This window comes from Malaya genurostris, chromosome 2 (genome assembly GCF_030247185.1).
Source record: "Malaya genurostris strain Urasoe2022 chromosome 2, Malgen_1.1, whole genome shotgun sequence".
In the NCBI taxonomy this organism is placed as follows: Eukaryota; Metazoa; Arthropoda; class Insecta; order Diptera; family Culicidae; genus Malaya; species Malaya genurostris.
In genome coordinates, this window is record NC_080571.1 from 242,838,456 (window position 1) to 242,855,396 (window position 16,941).

Genomic DNA, 16,941 nt, shown 5'->3' on the forward strand with positions numbered 1-16,941 from the left:
AGAAGTGATACGTACGCAAGTCGATCGAGTAATGTTCGAAAATTGAACAACTCGAACGAATGGTATTCGAGTTCATACCCAACTCGAACGGAATGTAGAATGGAAATATTTCAAATCGATCGACAGGGTGTATTTATTTGGTTCCAGACTGTCATGGTCTGCAAACTAGGCAAATTCATTAGCCAATTTAAAGAGGTAGCTAACAAAAAAACATTCTTGAAATTTACATTTTTACACTAAGCTCACTACCTCAGCAACCAGGGCTTTGATCCCAATGAAAATTGATCATCATTACTTGATTTTCCCTATTACCAGTATCACGCCGTCACAACACATTCAAAGTGTGAAGTGACCACTGTAGTGAAAAAAAAACTCATTTTTTCAACGAAATGTTGATGGCGTGATATTCATGACATCAAGTTCAACCAAATAATTACTTTTGTCTTTGAAGCGACTTCCGTACTAAGGACCTAAATTCACTTCATTCGATTTTCGCCGTGAAGTGATACCGATAATAAGGGTCACAATCACTTCACTTGGTTTTCACCGTGTAGGACCGGTAATAAGGGCCATTGTATAGCCTTTCTATGAGAGAAAGACAAAAAGCGTTTCGGCGATCCGTTGCTATTCGTATTCACGTAAGTTCGGATATGTCTCTGATGTTACTCACCCGCCCTTTTTTCTTGTGAAAATCAACAAAACAAAATATGTGTTGTTTTTTATTTATTATTTTTGTTCACAATACTTTTCAATTACAAAAAAAGATTGTATTTTTTGAATTTTTCTTATCTTCATTTTTCATCATCAATAATTTTTCTCAGTGTATTTTTGTTGTCTGTTGTAATATTTTTTATAATATTAGTGCATTGTTGTAATCTTTCAGATTTTTTTACATGTTTTTCGCAGTTATTTCTCGCTCATCAGTGTGTTTTGTTTGAATCTTGTTTTTCTTTCTCCCGACTCGTTTTTTTGTTATTACCTTACGATTAGTCTCCTTTTCCTTCAACTCCTTCCGTTCTACTTTCGCAGTTAGAATACAGGGGGATTAATATTATTTTACCTTTCTACTGTTTTGTTGTAATGTTTTTGCTTTTGGTTGTTCAGTACGGTTTTGTGTTCACTTTTTTTTCTATAACTTCTTCGCCAGCAGCTGTGTTTGTTGGTTAGTAAAAAAGAACGTGTGTTACTGTTTGCTGTGTGCTTAGAATAAGGTGTTTGCTGATTCGTAGTTGTGTTTATGTGTATTACAGCTCATTTTACATTACCTCCACTCTCGTCTAGCCGCCATCTTCTCTCAGAACAAGAGAGAGGACGTTGGTTCCTGAGATTTGGGAAAAATACCTTCCCACGCTTTCGCTGATTTGCGTTAAATTTTTGGTAAGTACCTCCGAAAAAATCTCCCATCTTGCTTCGTTTTTTTTTTCTCTTTGAGCACTTAGGAATTAGAATAGTACGCTTCGCAGCGCATCCACGGTCTCTTCAAACTGCCAACTTTATGAAACGCGTAGTTTTGTCACACGGAAACGTGGTTGTTAAAATATTTTACATTGTTTTAGTTAAATTAATTGCTTTAAAGGTACTCTTTGCTTTTTTTGTTGTTTCGCGTTCTCTTCTTCCGTTATGCGTTGGATTTCAGTTTCCTAAAAATTACAGTAAGTAGCTTCTTTTTCTTCTGTCGTGTTGTATAAAAAAGTAAAAATAAACAAACAGAGCGGCGATGTTATCATAAAACGATAACATGCAACAGTTCCTCCTCCTATATCGTATCGGCATTTTTCATTATTGTTTAGTAACTCAGCGTTCTGTTCTCTCATTTTGTTAGTGGTATCAGTTTTTTCTACGGTAAACGCGAGGACGGCTAAGAACACAGTTTGCACCAAACCAAATTGCCTCGAGACTTTATTTTCTGAATCTATTCATTTAGTGGTATGCCTAATTTGCATTCAAAAATCTTCGGTTAGGCATGTTCTCATCAAAACATTAACCGCCATCAGGGACTTTTGTGACTGTTAATTTATTTAAAAAAAACTTAAACTTCCCTTCCGCTTTGTGGCTATCTTCCGCATTTCAGTACAAGTAAAACTCAGTTTCGATTTAGTTGTCCCAACCGTCTGACTGTTTCTGATTTTTCATGATTTGGCTGTTATCACAGTTTAAAAAGAATAACAAAACGTGAATCGTGTGTGTATTCTTCTCCCTCGTTTTTCTGCTCTTCAAGCTCTCCTGCTGAAATTCGTTAGCTGGAAAAGTGAGATCTTGTTCTTCTCCCTTGTTTTACGTTTATCGGGTTTGCTTTTCCACAATCGTTAGCTGCTTCGTTTGGTCTGCTTCTTTTTTTTTGTACGATTACATTTCTTTTCTGCAATATATAGACGTTTATCAACATGAAGATGTTTGTTCTCTTTTCAATTATGAATAGATTTTGGTTTTTTGTTAAGATTTGTAATTTGCAATTGATTTTATTTAGTAAATATTGGTTGTTAGACTAATATGCAAAGTTCTTTTTTAGTTTTTCGTTACATTACGTTACTATTTGTTTCAATAACGCGATTTTAAGAAGCTGTTTCCTTTCTATGCGATGCGAACTTTGTTTCAGACGATGACAAAACACAGGAAGCTGCATGCGTAAGAAATGAATTAATGCAAACAAACGACCACACTCGAGTAAAATGTAGAACAAATTGTTGCGTCCTGCATGGGAATTCGCAAATGTCAGTATCTCGAGTTCGATAGAAGCACGTAAGTAAACGTATTTCTATCGTTCACGTTTGTTTGTTCAGCAGATTGGCTTTGATATTTTCGACTATGAGTTTGTTTTAGGTTATTACAAAGAAAAAAAACTTCAAACAAAATCCGCTTTCTTTATGTTGGGATAAGAAAAACTTTAATTCTAAATGTTTAATATAAAACACGAAACGTAGGTTGAAAAATTAAACATTTAAGTTGACAACAAACTTGTCCTTGTCTGATGCTGCACCAGAAATGTTACCCTCAACCTTCTAAAGTAAAAAAAAAACAAGTTTAACCATGTAAGGGTTGCTCTCGCTTTCCTGGTAATTAATTTATTTAGTTCTTCATACGAATTAGGTTTGTGTATATCTTTTCAATGCTTTCGCTTCGTACCGTTAAGAACATGAAAAAAGAAAAAACAATAAATGGCATAAAACGCATATGAGTTTTTGTTTCTGTTTAACTGTGTGAAAGTGAATCAATCATCTATATTCTTTCGTACGTTTTCCAGTTATCAATCTACTCCTTTCTAAGTTGGTTTTGATTTCATCAATGTTCCTTTCTCTTTTCTCGTTCGTGATTAATCATCATTTAATTTTATTTTTTTGCAATTATTATCATCATTTAGTATTATAATTTGAATCGTGGTTTGCTTGCGTGAAGGGTGGCAGCAGCGGCAGCAGCGACCGCCGTAGTACTTGCAGGATGACCTCCTAACACACTTCCTACCGTCGTAACCGAACAACCGCTCGTATTGCCCCCGCCAGTAGCAACAGCTGCAGCATAGTGACCAAGATGGGCGCCGATCGGAGACGATGCACTGTTGTAATAGCTTTTTTGCTGTGTCTGCATTAGATAGGCCGGTGCATTCGTCTGTTTTTGTTGTTGTTGCTGGCTGCTGATCGCCGATTTCAATGTACCTTCGGCGAATGCGAATTGTTGCTGCTGGAGGGTTTGGGATGGTAGTTGATGGTGTGGATGGTTCTGAAATGAATTCAGTCCACCGAACAACTGCTTTTGTGGTTCCTGCTGCTGCACGGTCGATGATACTGTTAGTTGAGACGGGAGCGAAGACAACCGATAGTAACCGGCTATTGCTCCAACGCTGTTGTTATTGATGTGGTTCAAACTGCTGTTATTATTGCTGCTACTGTGGCTGTTGTTGTTGTTGTTCATGTTAATATTGTTATTGTTGTTGCTGTTGCTGCTGCTGGTGCACCACGACGACGCATAACCCGACTTCTAATCGCGACCCTTGTTCTCTGTGCAGTCGCGACTCAAGTGGCCAATCTTGCCGCAACTATAGCAGCTTTTGTCCCCTGTGGGACAGTTCCGTGAAATGTGACCACTCTTGTTACAGTTGTAGCAGGATACATTCATATCCCTGTCACTCTTCTCCGGGCAGTTTCGAGCCAGATGACCACTCTGGTTGCAGTTGTAGCAGCACGAGTCATCCGGCGACAGGCTGCAGTCCCGTGCGATGTGACCGCTTCCTGAAATGAAAAAAATAAAATAAATTTTATTAAATAAATGCAGCACGGTCTAGAAAAACAAATTTAAGGCTATTGATAATTGAAAGTGGAACTGCTAAGTGGCACTCGCAGCTCTTTTTAAGCTACTGTACACTGAAAAGTCGAAGACGAAAGTACAGATTCCAAGAAGCTCTTGGCTATTTATGAACGATTATTACCAGTTGCTTTATGTATCTTGATAAAAAACAGACAAAACAATACAGTGTAGTAAACAATAAAGCAATTGTGATATGAGAAAACTGATGAACAAAATGCTCCGACTGTATCGGTTCCATAACCAAGGTCTATTGTTATTAACTTCAGAAAAAGTAGTATTCTACTTTTACTAAGAAAAAAATTCAACCTTGCTGAAGGAGAACATGCTCCTCGACATAGAGAAGTTCTGCAGATGAACAAGTTTTATAACGGCATATATCTCGTGGGTCAATCGGGACTGATACATAGATGGCGATACCTATGGAAATTCCGTATTATTTTCCATAAGCACCAACCATAAAAAGTAGAGCTGTGCGCCGCCGCGCCACGCCGCCGCCGCCGATAATTTCGACACGCCGCCAATTTAAGAAAAAGATGATCAGCGCGCCGGTTATCCCATTTTAATCGTGCCGTCGATAATATTACATCAGCCGAAAAAATGATTTTATCAATGTGGAAAATTGTTTACAGTTTTCATGAAAACTCATTGAAAATTACAGTACAGTCACTTTCCTCCTACTTATACTGAAAATCAGTACTACCGTTGTCAACCGACGCCAATGTCATTTGATTCAAAGTCTATTTTCTGTATTTATTTTAAAGGTTTTGAGCTATTGGCACATTATCGCAACATTATCGGTCGCGACATCTGAAAATGAAAAATGGAACCAAGAAAAGGAGGGTTCTTCCGAAAAAAATAAATAATGTTAGGTTTCTTCGGATTAACATTTTTTTTAGAAACCAGTGTAGTGTTGATTTCTCGGGTACTAGAATGTTTAGCGATCCAGTACCATTTATTTTGGATACTTTATTTGTTATTTCCGGGCATTTGAAAAATGGTATTGAACAAAGTTTCATGCTCCATTCTAAATAAACGTTAGTTTTCGCACAATAAATTAAGATCAACGTTACCAACTCAAAGTAAAAACATTTTCTTCTACTTCTACTATGACTTTTCAAATGAATTTACCCGTTTTTATAAGAAATCGTTACAAATGTGAAGTAATTAAAATTTGAATTTGTTAATTTGATATTATTTTTGATATCTGAATGAATTTGAGCGCCAAATCGATTTTATGTTAATTACATACGTACGAAAAAGATATACTTATTTTTTGAGTTGATAAAACGATTTTTATACATGATAATTATCAACTATGTAAAAAGCGATTTGATGAATAGTTCCGAATAAAACTTCATATTTCTTGCTCATAATAAAAAAACCTTTTGTATATGAATGAAATATTTATTTAAACAATAGTCAACCATCTCCAAATAATCGCACTTATACTCATCTCAATTTCTCTTCTAATTCGATGCATTCGAAACCTTTACCATCTCTATTCACTACGTTGGCTTTAATGGATCACATAAACATTAGGATCTTTGATTGTAGGTCGACAAAACAATAAGATAGAGAAATTGTCCTGTGTGAATCAATATTGAAATTTTTAATATGTTTATAATTGATTACGCCGAATCGCGCCGCCGATGTTTTCAGGAAATAGCGTCACGCCGATTCGCCGCCGCCGCTGGTCAAAAAGACGTTTCAGCCGCCGATGTTGACAATTTTGATCGGCGCACAGCTCTAATAAAAAGATACCTTTAAATATTTCATGTCATTCGCGTTTGGTCACAAATTACAGTGATTTGAGTGAGGCTAGTCTTGATTTGGTTTTATCCATTTATGGGCTTCCCTGGCCGAGGGTGGGGGTTACAGGACTCCACGCTTTTCATACCGGACGAAATAGGCTATGGTGCAAAAAAGAAAAACCGACAAAGAAGGAGGAAACCCTCGTAACGCAACCGACACCAACAAATGTGTCACTTGGGTAGGAAATTTGCTTCACCCGGTAACCAGCCAATGATTGGGTCGTGCGTCTGTATCGTACCGGTATTTTGTCATTCTACCAACTGCTTCTTTGTTTTCAATGGCTTCGTTGATGAACCTTCGGAAAATTTCGTATTGTTATCCGCTTCGTACTTGTCCCTGCTTTCCTATATACACCCTTAAGGTGAAATGTAGCGGAATGCGAAAATCGCGTTTTTGATCAATTATTCAAAAACTAGACCGATTTTCGAAAAACCAAAAACACTTAAGTTTTCGAAATCAAATTTATCATAACTAAGTATTCTTAGAATTTTGAAATTTTGCTTTGCCGAGCCGTAATTGGCTTTTGAAATGTATAAACGGTAACTTTTCCGTTCCACGGGATGATTTTAGAACTGAAAAGTAGTGTTTATAACAGAATTTCACAAAGAATCTAAAAATGCAACTCAAAATTATAAAATTTTAGCTAAAACAACCGAAATTTGAAAAAGTTTACATAAACTTTTCCGCATTTTTTTTTATTGCTTGCGCGCTGCTGTTTCATATTGAGGTGGTGTGAAAAATGCACGGTGGCATTATATCGTGAGCAAAAATTACATATAAAATAATGACGCGAATTTATGCAGCATTGGGTTTTGTGTTGAAATAAAAACGAGGTGAATACAATAAAATGGGTATTGTAAGAAATCGTGTATTTTCTAAGTAACTGTCATTTATAATGCTAATAATGTCCAATTCTGTTGAGTTCAATGCATTGATATTGCTGAAGCAATAATGCTTGGCTGTGTAATATCGTAAAAAAGGTATTATTTTAGGTTGTAGCAATTTTTATAGCAAAACTAAAACTTCAACATTGCTACTGAATGAAATGAATACAAGCCAAGTATTATCGTTCATTAACCTGATATACAAACAAAGTGATAAACATTGAGGGTCAGCTTCGAGCCAGTCAGCATGGAAAACTTATTGGAATTCATTGGTTTTTCAAATATTATGAATCAACGCTTGAATTTGCTTTCAAAATCGATTGAATAATAAGGAACTACGAAATAACTTTATATTCAATTTCGTGCCCCAATTATGGGCTTGAGAAAAGATTCATTAAATAATTTTAACTGCATGGTATGATGAACTATTAGTTATAATTGGAATGTATTCCAATAATGTAATCTAAGAAATTATTAAACTATTGATGATTTCTGGCACCGGAGGCCAGAGGCTGTTTGGTCTTCGGTTCGTTATCGTTGAAACAGACATTTCTAGACTCATCACGCTATATAATTCCGAAAGTCACTTCCGAAAAAAAGTTAATGGTGAATACTTTTACGTAAATGCTATCTCATCGGCGAGAAGGGCCTGGTGAACGACTGGCAAAGATATTGAAAATACTTGAATGTTCTCTTGTCTTCAATCGTTCTTTTGAGGGAGAATCCATGCTTGCTACTAAACTCAGGCATATACATGGTTAGCAAGTTAGCCAATACATATACATATAACCTCATGTTAATCATTCATAATTACTCATGATTTGTAGCTCTAGTGTAAGAGTAATCACAAACAATAACGATTGAATTAGCATATATTCAAAGTGTGAAGAATTCAAAAATCCATTACGTCCAGTTTTTTTAACAAGCCAATATAACGAGAGGTAAGCCCACTGCGCTCAATCATTCAAAAAAGTTCTTGTTTCTATGTGTCCGTTTTTCTTGGTACGCTTTGTGCGACGGTTCGTTCAACTGAAGCGGATAAAATTTTGCGCGCATTTTATGACGCTACATTTCACCTTAAAGTCTGTCCGCATTAGGCCGATCCGAGCTCTCCGGCGTCTTCTTTTTTTCTGCTTCGGCTATGGCTGAGCTGCACATGCAGCTGTGTGCATGTGCAGATCAGCCATAGCCGAAGCAGAGAAAAAGTCAACACCGGAGAGCTCGGATCGGTGGGATCGGCCTAATGCGGATAGCCGTTTATTCTGAATAACGACGTATCGTATTTCTGATCGTATTTCATTTGTATTCCTAATAACGCTAGCAAAATCAAAGGTAGTAAACAGTTCGGCTGAAAAGTTCGTATCCGTTAATAGAAACACACATTTTTTTGACAAAATTCGTTTTTATTATTCAACATAATTGCCATCAGAGGCGATACAGCGATTATAGCGATCTTCCAACTTTTCGATACCATTTTTGTAGTACGATTTGTCCTTTGCCTCAAAATAGGCCTCAGTTTCAGCGATTACCTCTTCATTACTTCTAAATTTTTTTACCAGCGAGCATTCTCTTGAGGTCTGAGAACAGGAAAAAGTCACTGGGGGCCAAATCTGGAGAATACGGTGGATGAGAGAGCAATTCGAAGCCCAATTCGTTCAATTTCAGCATGGTTTTCATCGACTTGTGACACGGTGCATTGTCTTGATGAAACAAAACTTTTTTCTTCTTCAAATGAGGCCGTTTTTTATAAACTTCGTCCTTCAAACGCTCTAATAACGCTATATAATAGTCACTGTTGATGGTTTTTCCCTTTTCAAGGTAGTCGATGAAAATTATACCATGCGAATCCCAAAATACAGACGCCATAACCTTACCGGCCGATTGTTGAGTCTTTCCACGCTTTGGGTTCGGTTCATCGCGGGCAGTCCACTCAGCTGACTGTCGATTGGACTCCGGAGTGAAGTGATGGAGCCATATTTCGTCCATTGTGATATATCGACGAAAAAAATCGGTTTTATTTCGATATAACAGCTCCAAACACTGCTCAGAATCATCAATTCGTTGTTGTTTTTGATCGATTGTGAGCTCACGCGGCACCCATTTTGCACAAAGCTTTCTCATATCCAAATATTCGTGAATAATATGTCCAACACGTTCCTTTGATATCTTTAGGGTGTCAGCTATCTCGATCAACTTCACTTTACGGTCATTGAAAATCATTTTGTGGATTTTTTTCACGTTTTCATCGGTAACAGCCTCTTTTGGACGTCCACTGCGTTCATCGTCTTCGGTGCTCATATGACCAGTACGAAATTTTGCAAACCACTTACGAATTGTTGCTTCGCCCGGTGCAGTCTGGATAACACTCATCAAGCCATTTTTTGGTATCGGCGGCACTTTTTTTCATCAAAAAGTAGTGTTTCATCAACACACGAAATTCCTTTTTTTCCATTTTTTCACAATAACAAAAGTAGCTTCACTCAAAATGCAATATCTCACAAACTAATAATCAGACAGCTGTCAAATTTATATACGTATCTTTTGAAGGTTGGTACTAACTGAAAATGGTAACTTTTCAGCCGATCTGTTAGGATTCGACCGAACCATATTCGATCGAAAAGCCAATACGCCGTTTTTCAGAATAAAATGAAATGATATCGAAATGATTGGAATACTAACACTAACTTTTCTAATCTGCTCTGATTCTTTCTATCTTTGTCGGTTTTTTAGTAGTGGGATATGAATGATGATTGATGAGTGAGTGTAGCATTTGTAAGGAACTGAATAAAAGTAACGAATGTTATAGAAAATAAAACGCAATCTAAAAGAGAGCTACATTTAACATGCAATCAAACTACTAGGTGTGCAGACTTTGGACGATGTAGCACAGACTAACAGACATGACAGTATGAGTAAATTCTTATAAAAATAATTTTTCGTGATGAACTACTTCCACCTATATTGTACTGCGCGAACTATTTACTATTTGTAAACCCCTTGTGTTATGCACAAGTTTTTTTACTAGTTGGTTTCCCCTCGTTTGTCAACACCGATCAGCTGCTTGCAGGGATGCCTGATTTCATCAAAATATTTGAAAATGAATCGTCACAATAAATAATTGGATTACGTTGATAATATATTTAACTTTTTCGCGATGTTGGAAGGTAACCATTTATTTGACTCAACGTTGTTCATCTAGACTATTTTTTATTGTGTTGGTAGTTTTCACCCGAAATTAAGTGGCGGCAGACCAGAAGCAAGTAAATATTGTAACAAAACGGGTTCGAATTTGTATTGCGTTGGAGGATGAGAAGTAGGCACATCCTGCATGAAATTCGCATGGACGTATACAAATCAATACATTACAGGTAATTCGGTATGAATGGCAACTCTGTTGGTAAATGAAAAAAAAATAAACACAGTCTAGATGACAGACACGATGTTTTTGATAGGGTAACGTGGCGCCATCATGACACATGTGAGTACTGTCACAAATAAAGGAATATTCGAAATGACCGTTAAAATGATTGAAGAATCTAATTTGAGTGTCCTGTCTGTTAGTCTGTAGATGTCCACGTCGTTTGCGGCTCCCAGAGGTGATAAAGAGAACATGATTCCATTCTTCTTTCTGAGCCAAAGGACAGGGGAAACAGAAATATTGAGTTTATACACATTTCAATCTATGCACACATACATACCACCAAGCATGAGCATGAGATCAGAGGGCAGTATCGGTTCTGTCATAAAACTTTACGATGTGCTTAGGACTATGAGCAGTACTCTAGAAATATATTTTGATTTTTTTATTATGCGTTGTTCTACAAAGTTTTCTACAATCGACAACATTGCTGTATTGCAAAAACGCCCAAGACATCGATCATTTTTTAAAGAGTGGAGCATTCAGACTAAGTATCTCTCGTGGAATAACCATGACTAGAAAGTATGAGTTTTTCACAACGAACTCTCCACTGGCTTTTAGCCAGCTTATTTTCGAATAGCCCAACTAATTTACCATCTATGAGGAAACCTTATACAATTGATCTGGATCTAGAGGAAAAATGAAACATTCGCAGTGAACTGATATTGATTCAGATCATCTACCAATAACACACAGTATTTCAAATGAAGCAATAATTAATTCATTAAGTTAAATATTCTACAACTTTAGAACTACTCGGCTAGAAGACAGATCTCATATCGGAAGCAATGTAAACCTGAGATTATTTTGAGAAATCGGCTGACATCAATACAGCAACACTAGTCGTCAGAAACCTGTTCCAGCTCCCAAAGAAGAATATCCCTGCAAAAGGAGGATAAAATCAAAGTCGACAACTTTTTCAATTCTGTGAGTACTATAGAAATCAATACCTTACGCAAATAAGAGCATAACAGAAAGATTATCTCAAGATGACATTACTATTACAATCATTAGCAAACTCAAAAACATCAAGGTTGCTAAGAATTCATAATAATTTCATCAAAAACGATCCCGATGTTACCTTGAGACTTTGCAGTTTTGCAAATGTTTTGTAAACTTATTCTCAAACTTCAAAAATCAAGGAGAAGCATCCAAATTATTGTTAGTTTTCATTGTAAGATTTCATTGTGCTGTTATTGATAACAACTAAGAAAGTTGTAATGCTTTATTGATTTTAAGCTGCTAAAACCCGGATTAGCGGTTCAATGCATAGAGCACTGATCTCATAAGCCAGTTGTCGTATGTTTGAACCATGAATCGGCACCGATGTCAGTTGAAACAATATCAAATTCCACAAGAGGAATGTAATATCAAGGCTTTCCTTTTAAAAACTACTGGTAAACCCTTAAGAAATCGTTGAACGAGACATGGAGTATTGGTCCAATTTCCAACATAGAACCTGTATGGGACAATAAGTTGTTTCAACACTTTGCCTGAACATCTCACTCAAACGTAACATTGAATATTATCTCATACTTTTCACTTGTTGAATAAAATAAATCAAGGTGCTGAAAATTTTAACTCATATTCGAAATAGTTATATTTTTCCCGGGTTTGCACTAAAATTCCAGTTTTTGCCTTTCTCATATAGAAAGGTTATGCAATCACTGTGAAAACTGACTTTTGAACCGAGGCCCGGAGGGCCGAGTGTCATATACAATTCGACTCAGTTCGTCGAGTACGCAAAATGTCTGTGTGTGTGTATGTGCGTATGTGTGTATGTAACGTTTTTTTGCACTAACTTTTCTCGGAGATGGCTGAACCGATTTTCACAAACTTAGATTCAAATGAAAGGTCTCGTGGTACCATACAAGATTCCTGAATATTATTTGGATCCGACTTCCGGTTCCGGAATTATGGGGTAAAATGTGCAAAAAATAGTGAAAATAAGTGCACTAACTTTTCTCAGAGATGGCTGAACCGATTTTCACAAACTTAGGTTCAAATGAAAGGTCTTGTAGTCCCATACAAAATTCCTGAATATTATTTGGATCCTACTTCCGGTTCCGGAATTATGGGGTAAAATGTGCAAAAAATAGTGAAAATAAGTGCACTAACTTTTCTCAGAGATGGCTGAACCGATTTTCACAAACTTAGGTTCAAATGAAAGGTCTTGAAGTCCCATAAAAATTCCTGAATATTACTTGGATCCGACTTACGGTTCGGGAGTTATGGGGTAAAATGTGCAAAAAAAAGAAAATATGTGTTCTAACTTTTCTCATAGATGGCGCGACCAATTTTCACAAACTTAGATTCAAATGAAAGGTCCTGTGGTCCCATACGTAATTCCTGAATTTCATGCGGATCCGACTTCCGGATCCGAAAATATAGGGTAAAGTGGGTTAAAAATTGTATACCATCACTGAAAATTTTCTAAATCGACCTAAAATCTTTTCCAAATGATAGTTTTCATCAGTAGACGGTCAAACAAACCGATTTCGGTTACTCTTTCAAGAATCGCACTATTATATATGAAAGTATGATTGATATGAGAAAGGCATCATTACACCACTAGGTGGATTAAAATAGGTTTTTTTCAGTCTCTTTCCACTGAAAAAATACCGCAGGAAAATAGCTCGAAAACTGTTCAATACTGCTGTTACAGCGACGCGACCTATTTTTTAGGAGAAATCACTCATTGTCGAGCTATAAGCTACCCAAAATTAGGTAGTTATCTACTCAAACTTTGAGTTGATAGGTAAAACTGGGTAGCGTGCTTTGATATGACATAACACTTGTAATAAACTTACATTTACCTAAATTTTGAGGTCATCACTCTTTACCCAAAATTGGAGAGCTGAACTTTAGTTGATTTTGGGTAGGTTTTGACCGAAAATTAGGTAGCGGCTGGTAAGAGTGCACACCTTAAAGTCAATATATCGAACAGAGACAATGGATCTCACTCTAACTAAAGGTCTTAGAATATGAGATTTGTATTATTTTTATCAATATTCTTGGTGGACATTGAAGAAATCAGTTTAACTTGAACCGCTAAGCAGATGGGTATGGGAAAAAAGCAGATGGGTATGGGGAAGAAAAGTGTAAACATGTAGCGTCCAGTTGCTATGGGAACAAAGTTATTATTACTAGATAACTTCGAGAAATAAAACTACTTACCCGAAAACACCACATATTAGCTTTCAAATAGAATTTTGAGCCATGTTTTGTTCCGATGCTTACTTGCGTGAATCCCGACACCATACTTAATTTACGCAGTGAACCATCTCGCGAATTATTTTAACTTTTAGTTAATATTTGACAATCGACTGGTTATTTTGTCATTGTCAAAAATAGCCCTGCTCGAAACCATGGTTATTTTTGAGAATTCGATAGTTATTTTCCGACACAGAAAAAAATCTAATTTCCGACATTTAGTAAAAATTTCTTCTGCGTGATTTCTTTTTATACTTTCAATCTAAGAAAACACCCCTATAAAAAATTCCGAACAACTGCTTGACTGTCAAATTTTCACTAAAAGTTGAAATAATCCGGGAGATGGTCCACGGCCTTAGTGAGAAAATTACAAACACAGCCGAAACCGACCTACCCTCGCCACCAGTGTTAATTCTATACACCGTGCGCAGCGCAGCTAATTTTGCGCGCATGGATTTTACATTTCTCACGCCTACTTGTGTGTACGAGATTCGATGTTGACTCGTCTGAGGGCGCCATGCTAACAAAAAAATGTGTATCTTTTGTACGTGAAACGTGAAAGCGGGATATCTTCGTAATATGCCGTTGTGAAATTATTTAACAATTCGGTTTTTTCGAGGACTAGAGAAACAATCCCAAAAACTGTGATGATTTATTTTGTTTGTTAAATCCCAACAATCTTGATTTCAGTTCAATTTTTAATTCTCGGTTGATGTTTCAAATGGTCGTAAGCAGTGCGGTAAAATTTTACTTTCAATCGAATATCAGATGAAATTGAAATTTATGGCCACTGACCGTCAGCATATCGATACAAATTCGTATGACTTTTACTGCCGTTTTTAAGTGAAGCTCCCAGGATTCATCGCCAATTGAATAATCGTACCTAGTCATTTGAGGTTTTGCTTGTTCAGTTTCACGTTTGAATTAGTCTAGCTGCTTCATTGTCTTCGCTTTTGGTAGTGAGCAAGTTTGAATGAATTGAATTATAAATGTAGTAAAGTGTTAAAACTCAAATCTGAGGAGGAAACTATTAATTCTGTATAAAATGTTCAAAACGACGAATGGAACAATGAGAGATTCTCTTTGTTAACTTTCTCTAACAGTACCGTAATAATCGAAAGAGAAAGTAAACAAAGAGAATCTCTCATTGTTACATTCGTCGTTTTAAATATCTTATACAGAATTTATGTGCATTCTGTAATTGATATTTCAGCTACGTGACTTGTATTTCATCTATTATCTTGAACCAATTCGAATGTTTAGATGAACCTCATTTGAAGGCCGCTCTCACACTATTGAAAGATATTTTGTTACTTCAAGAGATCAACTGACGGTGGTTAAACTGAGCTTTGATTTGAAGAGAATCGATTGAAAAACTGAATGCTGCCGGTTCGGTACGTCATCGAACGTTGTGTGTGTCAGAGTGTGAAGTTTACTGCAGTAGAGAGAGCGTCAGTGTGTTTTACATTCGGTTTCAATTGAATTGAATGAAGTTTTACTGCACTGGTCGTAAGAGCAAGTGACAAATTCTCTTTGTGTTATTTCTCTTTTATGAATTACTGAGCGGTTATCTATGTTTATCACTGAACTCATTGTTTAAAATGATTACCAAAACCTTCGACTTCCAAACAGAATTGTAAATCTATGAAAACATTTATAATCGCGTCACAATAATCGAAAGACAGCATATGGAATTTCATAATGATATCGAATGGTTTTTAAACTATTGTATGCGAGTCATACGACCGCCTTATGAAGTCATGAAAATTGGATTTCCAATAAAAAAGCCTTTCATACGAAAATTTTAGGAAAATTGTGCGAAATTTGTATGACAAACATAACTTCTCTCATATACCGTGGAACTGATAAGTTGTTCGTATGAAAACTATTATAGTGATAGACGAGATGTATATTGCAGTCATAAACATTATAATAGATGTATGTTTTTTTATATTAATCATTCGAAATGGTGATTTTTGATGCATCATAAGATTTGCCTTATGATTTTTAATACTACTTTTGTCTGAGTGATCTTGTAAGGGCCGCTAGAGTTGAACACAAAGTAGTAACTTTTAATTTGATTGTAGAACTGGCAGCACTTACTAACGATATCTGCCTTCAATCAACGACATGCAACTTCATATAGACAGGTCAGTTTCCTTTGCTGCATGTTTCTGTTTTTCGACCAATTTTTATGTAAATCATAAAGCATCAAACAGAAAATGTCATATTCCACAACGCAATCGCATATGAACTTTGTGAAATTAAAACCATCGAAGTACTACATGACTGAATATTTTCATACCGTACACGCGTTAACACGTACTCACAAAATTTAAACATCGCTCTTGAAAAAAAATGTGAATACTTACCGTTACAGCGGTAGCACCGGTCCAGATCCTCCTTACAGTCACGTGCGAAGTGACCCATTTGGTTGCATTTATAGCACTTTTCACGACGGCCAGCTCCACCGAATTCACGTCTATCTCCCCGGGGTCCACCAGGGCGACCACCGCCACCACCTCCCGCTCCGACGTTTTGGCAATCGCGGGCATAATGTCCCGGCCGGTCACATTTGAAGCACGTATTTCCAGACATTTTCCTCGCTGATTATTGGATAACGTCGGGACCTGTCACAACTCCTCTCCTCACCACTCTGCTGGACAAAATAAAAATTATCAGCATACTTTTTTTATATTGCCCAAATGTAAAAGCACGGCGCACAAAACCAAGATGTCGATTTTTGCATAGCCCACACGGCAAAACATAATTATCGATTTTAACATTCTAAATTGTGAATTTCGAACTTTGAATTTAGTGCAATAGATTGACTAAACGTTTTTTCACGTGATTATTGATAAATTGTAGCAAATCAAAACGAATTTCTACCTTTTTCAACCGACCGCAAAAACCGTTCGCGGCGCACACAAGAGAGCACTTCCACACTTGTACTAGTATTATTTTTTCGCCGACGTCTTCAATTGCTCACCAACGAAAGTGAATGTCGAAAGTCACGGGTTGCCAAATTTATTTTTCAAAAGCGGAAAACAAATATGCCTTTTTAATGAGAAATCGTGATTTTTCTAAGTGACGATTGACGCGGCATATTATCCAGCTATGAATATATTAACTAGAGATAGAAACAAATAAAAACTCATGAATTAAATTGAATCGATAGAATTATAAGGCTTAATTTGCCAGCACTGGTATGAATTTTATTAACAGTGATGGCGTTTCAATTCTCTGAGTTTGCACTCACTCTCCCTTCTTTATCATTCGACCGGTTGTTTGGTGCATCGGGAAGCACGCGAAAAA

At 36.6% G+C, this 16,941-nt stretch overlaps 2 protein-coding genes across 3 annotated transcripts; both read right to left on the reverse strand.

Annotated features, from left to right (window-relative positions):
* Positions 1 to 1,995: 1,995 nt before the first annotated feature.
* Positions 1,996 to 16,668, reverse strand: LOC131428402 (CCHC-type zinc finger nucleic acid binding protein-like). 2 transcript variants are annotated; one of them, XM_058592336.1, is made up of 3 exons: positions 16,516 to 16,668; positions 15,999 to 16,282; positions 1,996 to 4,223 (listed from the first exon to the last, which is right to left on the reverse strand). In XM_058592336.1, the coding sequence occupies exons 2-3, from the start codon at positions 16,222 to 16,224 to the stop codon at positions 3,973 to 3,975; spliced, it is 477 nt and encodes a 158-aa protein (XP_058448319.1). In that variant the 5' UTR covers positions 16,225 to 16,282; positions 16,516 to 16,668; the 3' UTR covers positions 1,996 to 3,972. The 2 variants fall into 2 exon arrangements, with proteins under 2 accessions (XP_058448319.1, XP_058448320.1); XM_058592337.1 differs by having other exon boundaries at positions 15,999 to 16,285; positions 16,516 to 16,628.
* On the reverse strand, positions 3,361 to 3,906 carry LOC131429163 (homeobox protein 5-like). Its single transcript, XM_058593210.1, has one exon. It carries the CDS (start codon positions 3,904 to 3,906, stop codon positions 3,361 to 3,363), a length of 546 nt encoding a protein of 181 aa, XP_058449193.1.
* Positions 16,669 to 16,941: the final 273 nt, after the last annotated feature.

Bases quoted from the DNA above. Each gene is read 5' to 3' on its own strand.
- LOC131428402 (XM_058592336.1), bottom strand. From the start codon at position 16,224: ATGTCTGGAAATACGTGCTTCAAATGTGACCGGCCGGGACATTATGCC. The intron at 4,224-15,998 runs GTAAGTATTCAC...TTTTCATTTCAG, and splicing joins CCGGTGCTACCGCTGTAACG to GAAGCGGTCACATCGCACGG.
- LOC131429163 (XM_058593210.1), bottom strand. From the start codon at position 3,906: ATGAACAACAACAACAACAGCCACAGTAGCAGCAATAATAACAGCAGT.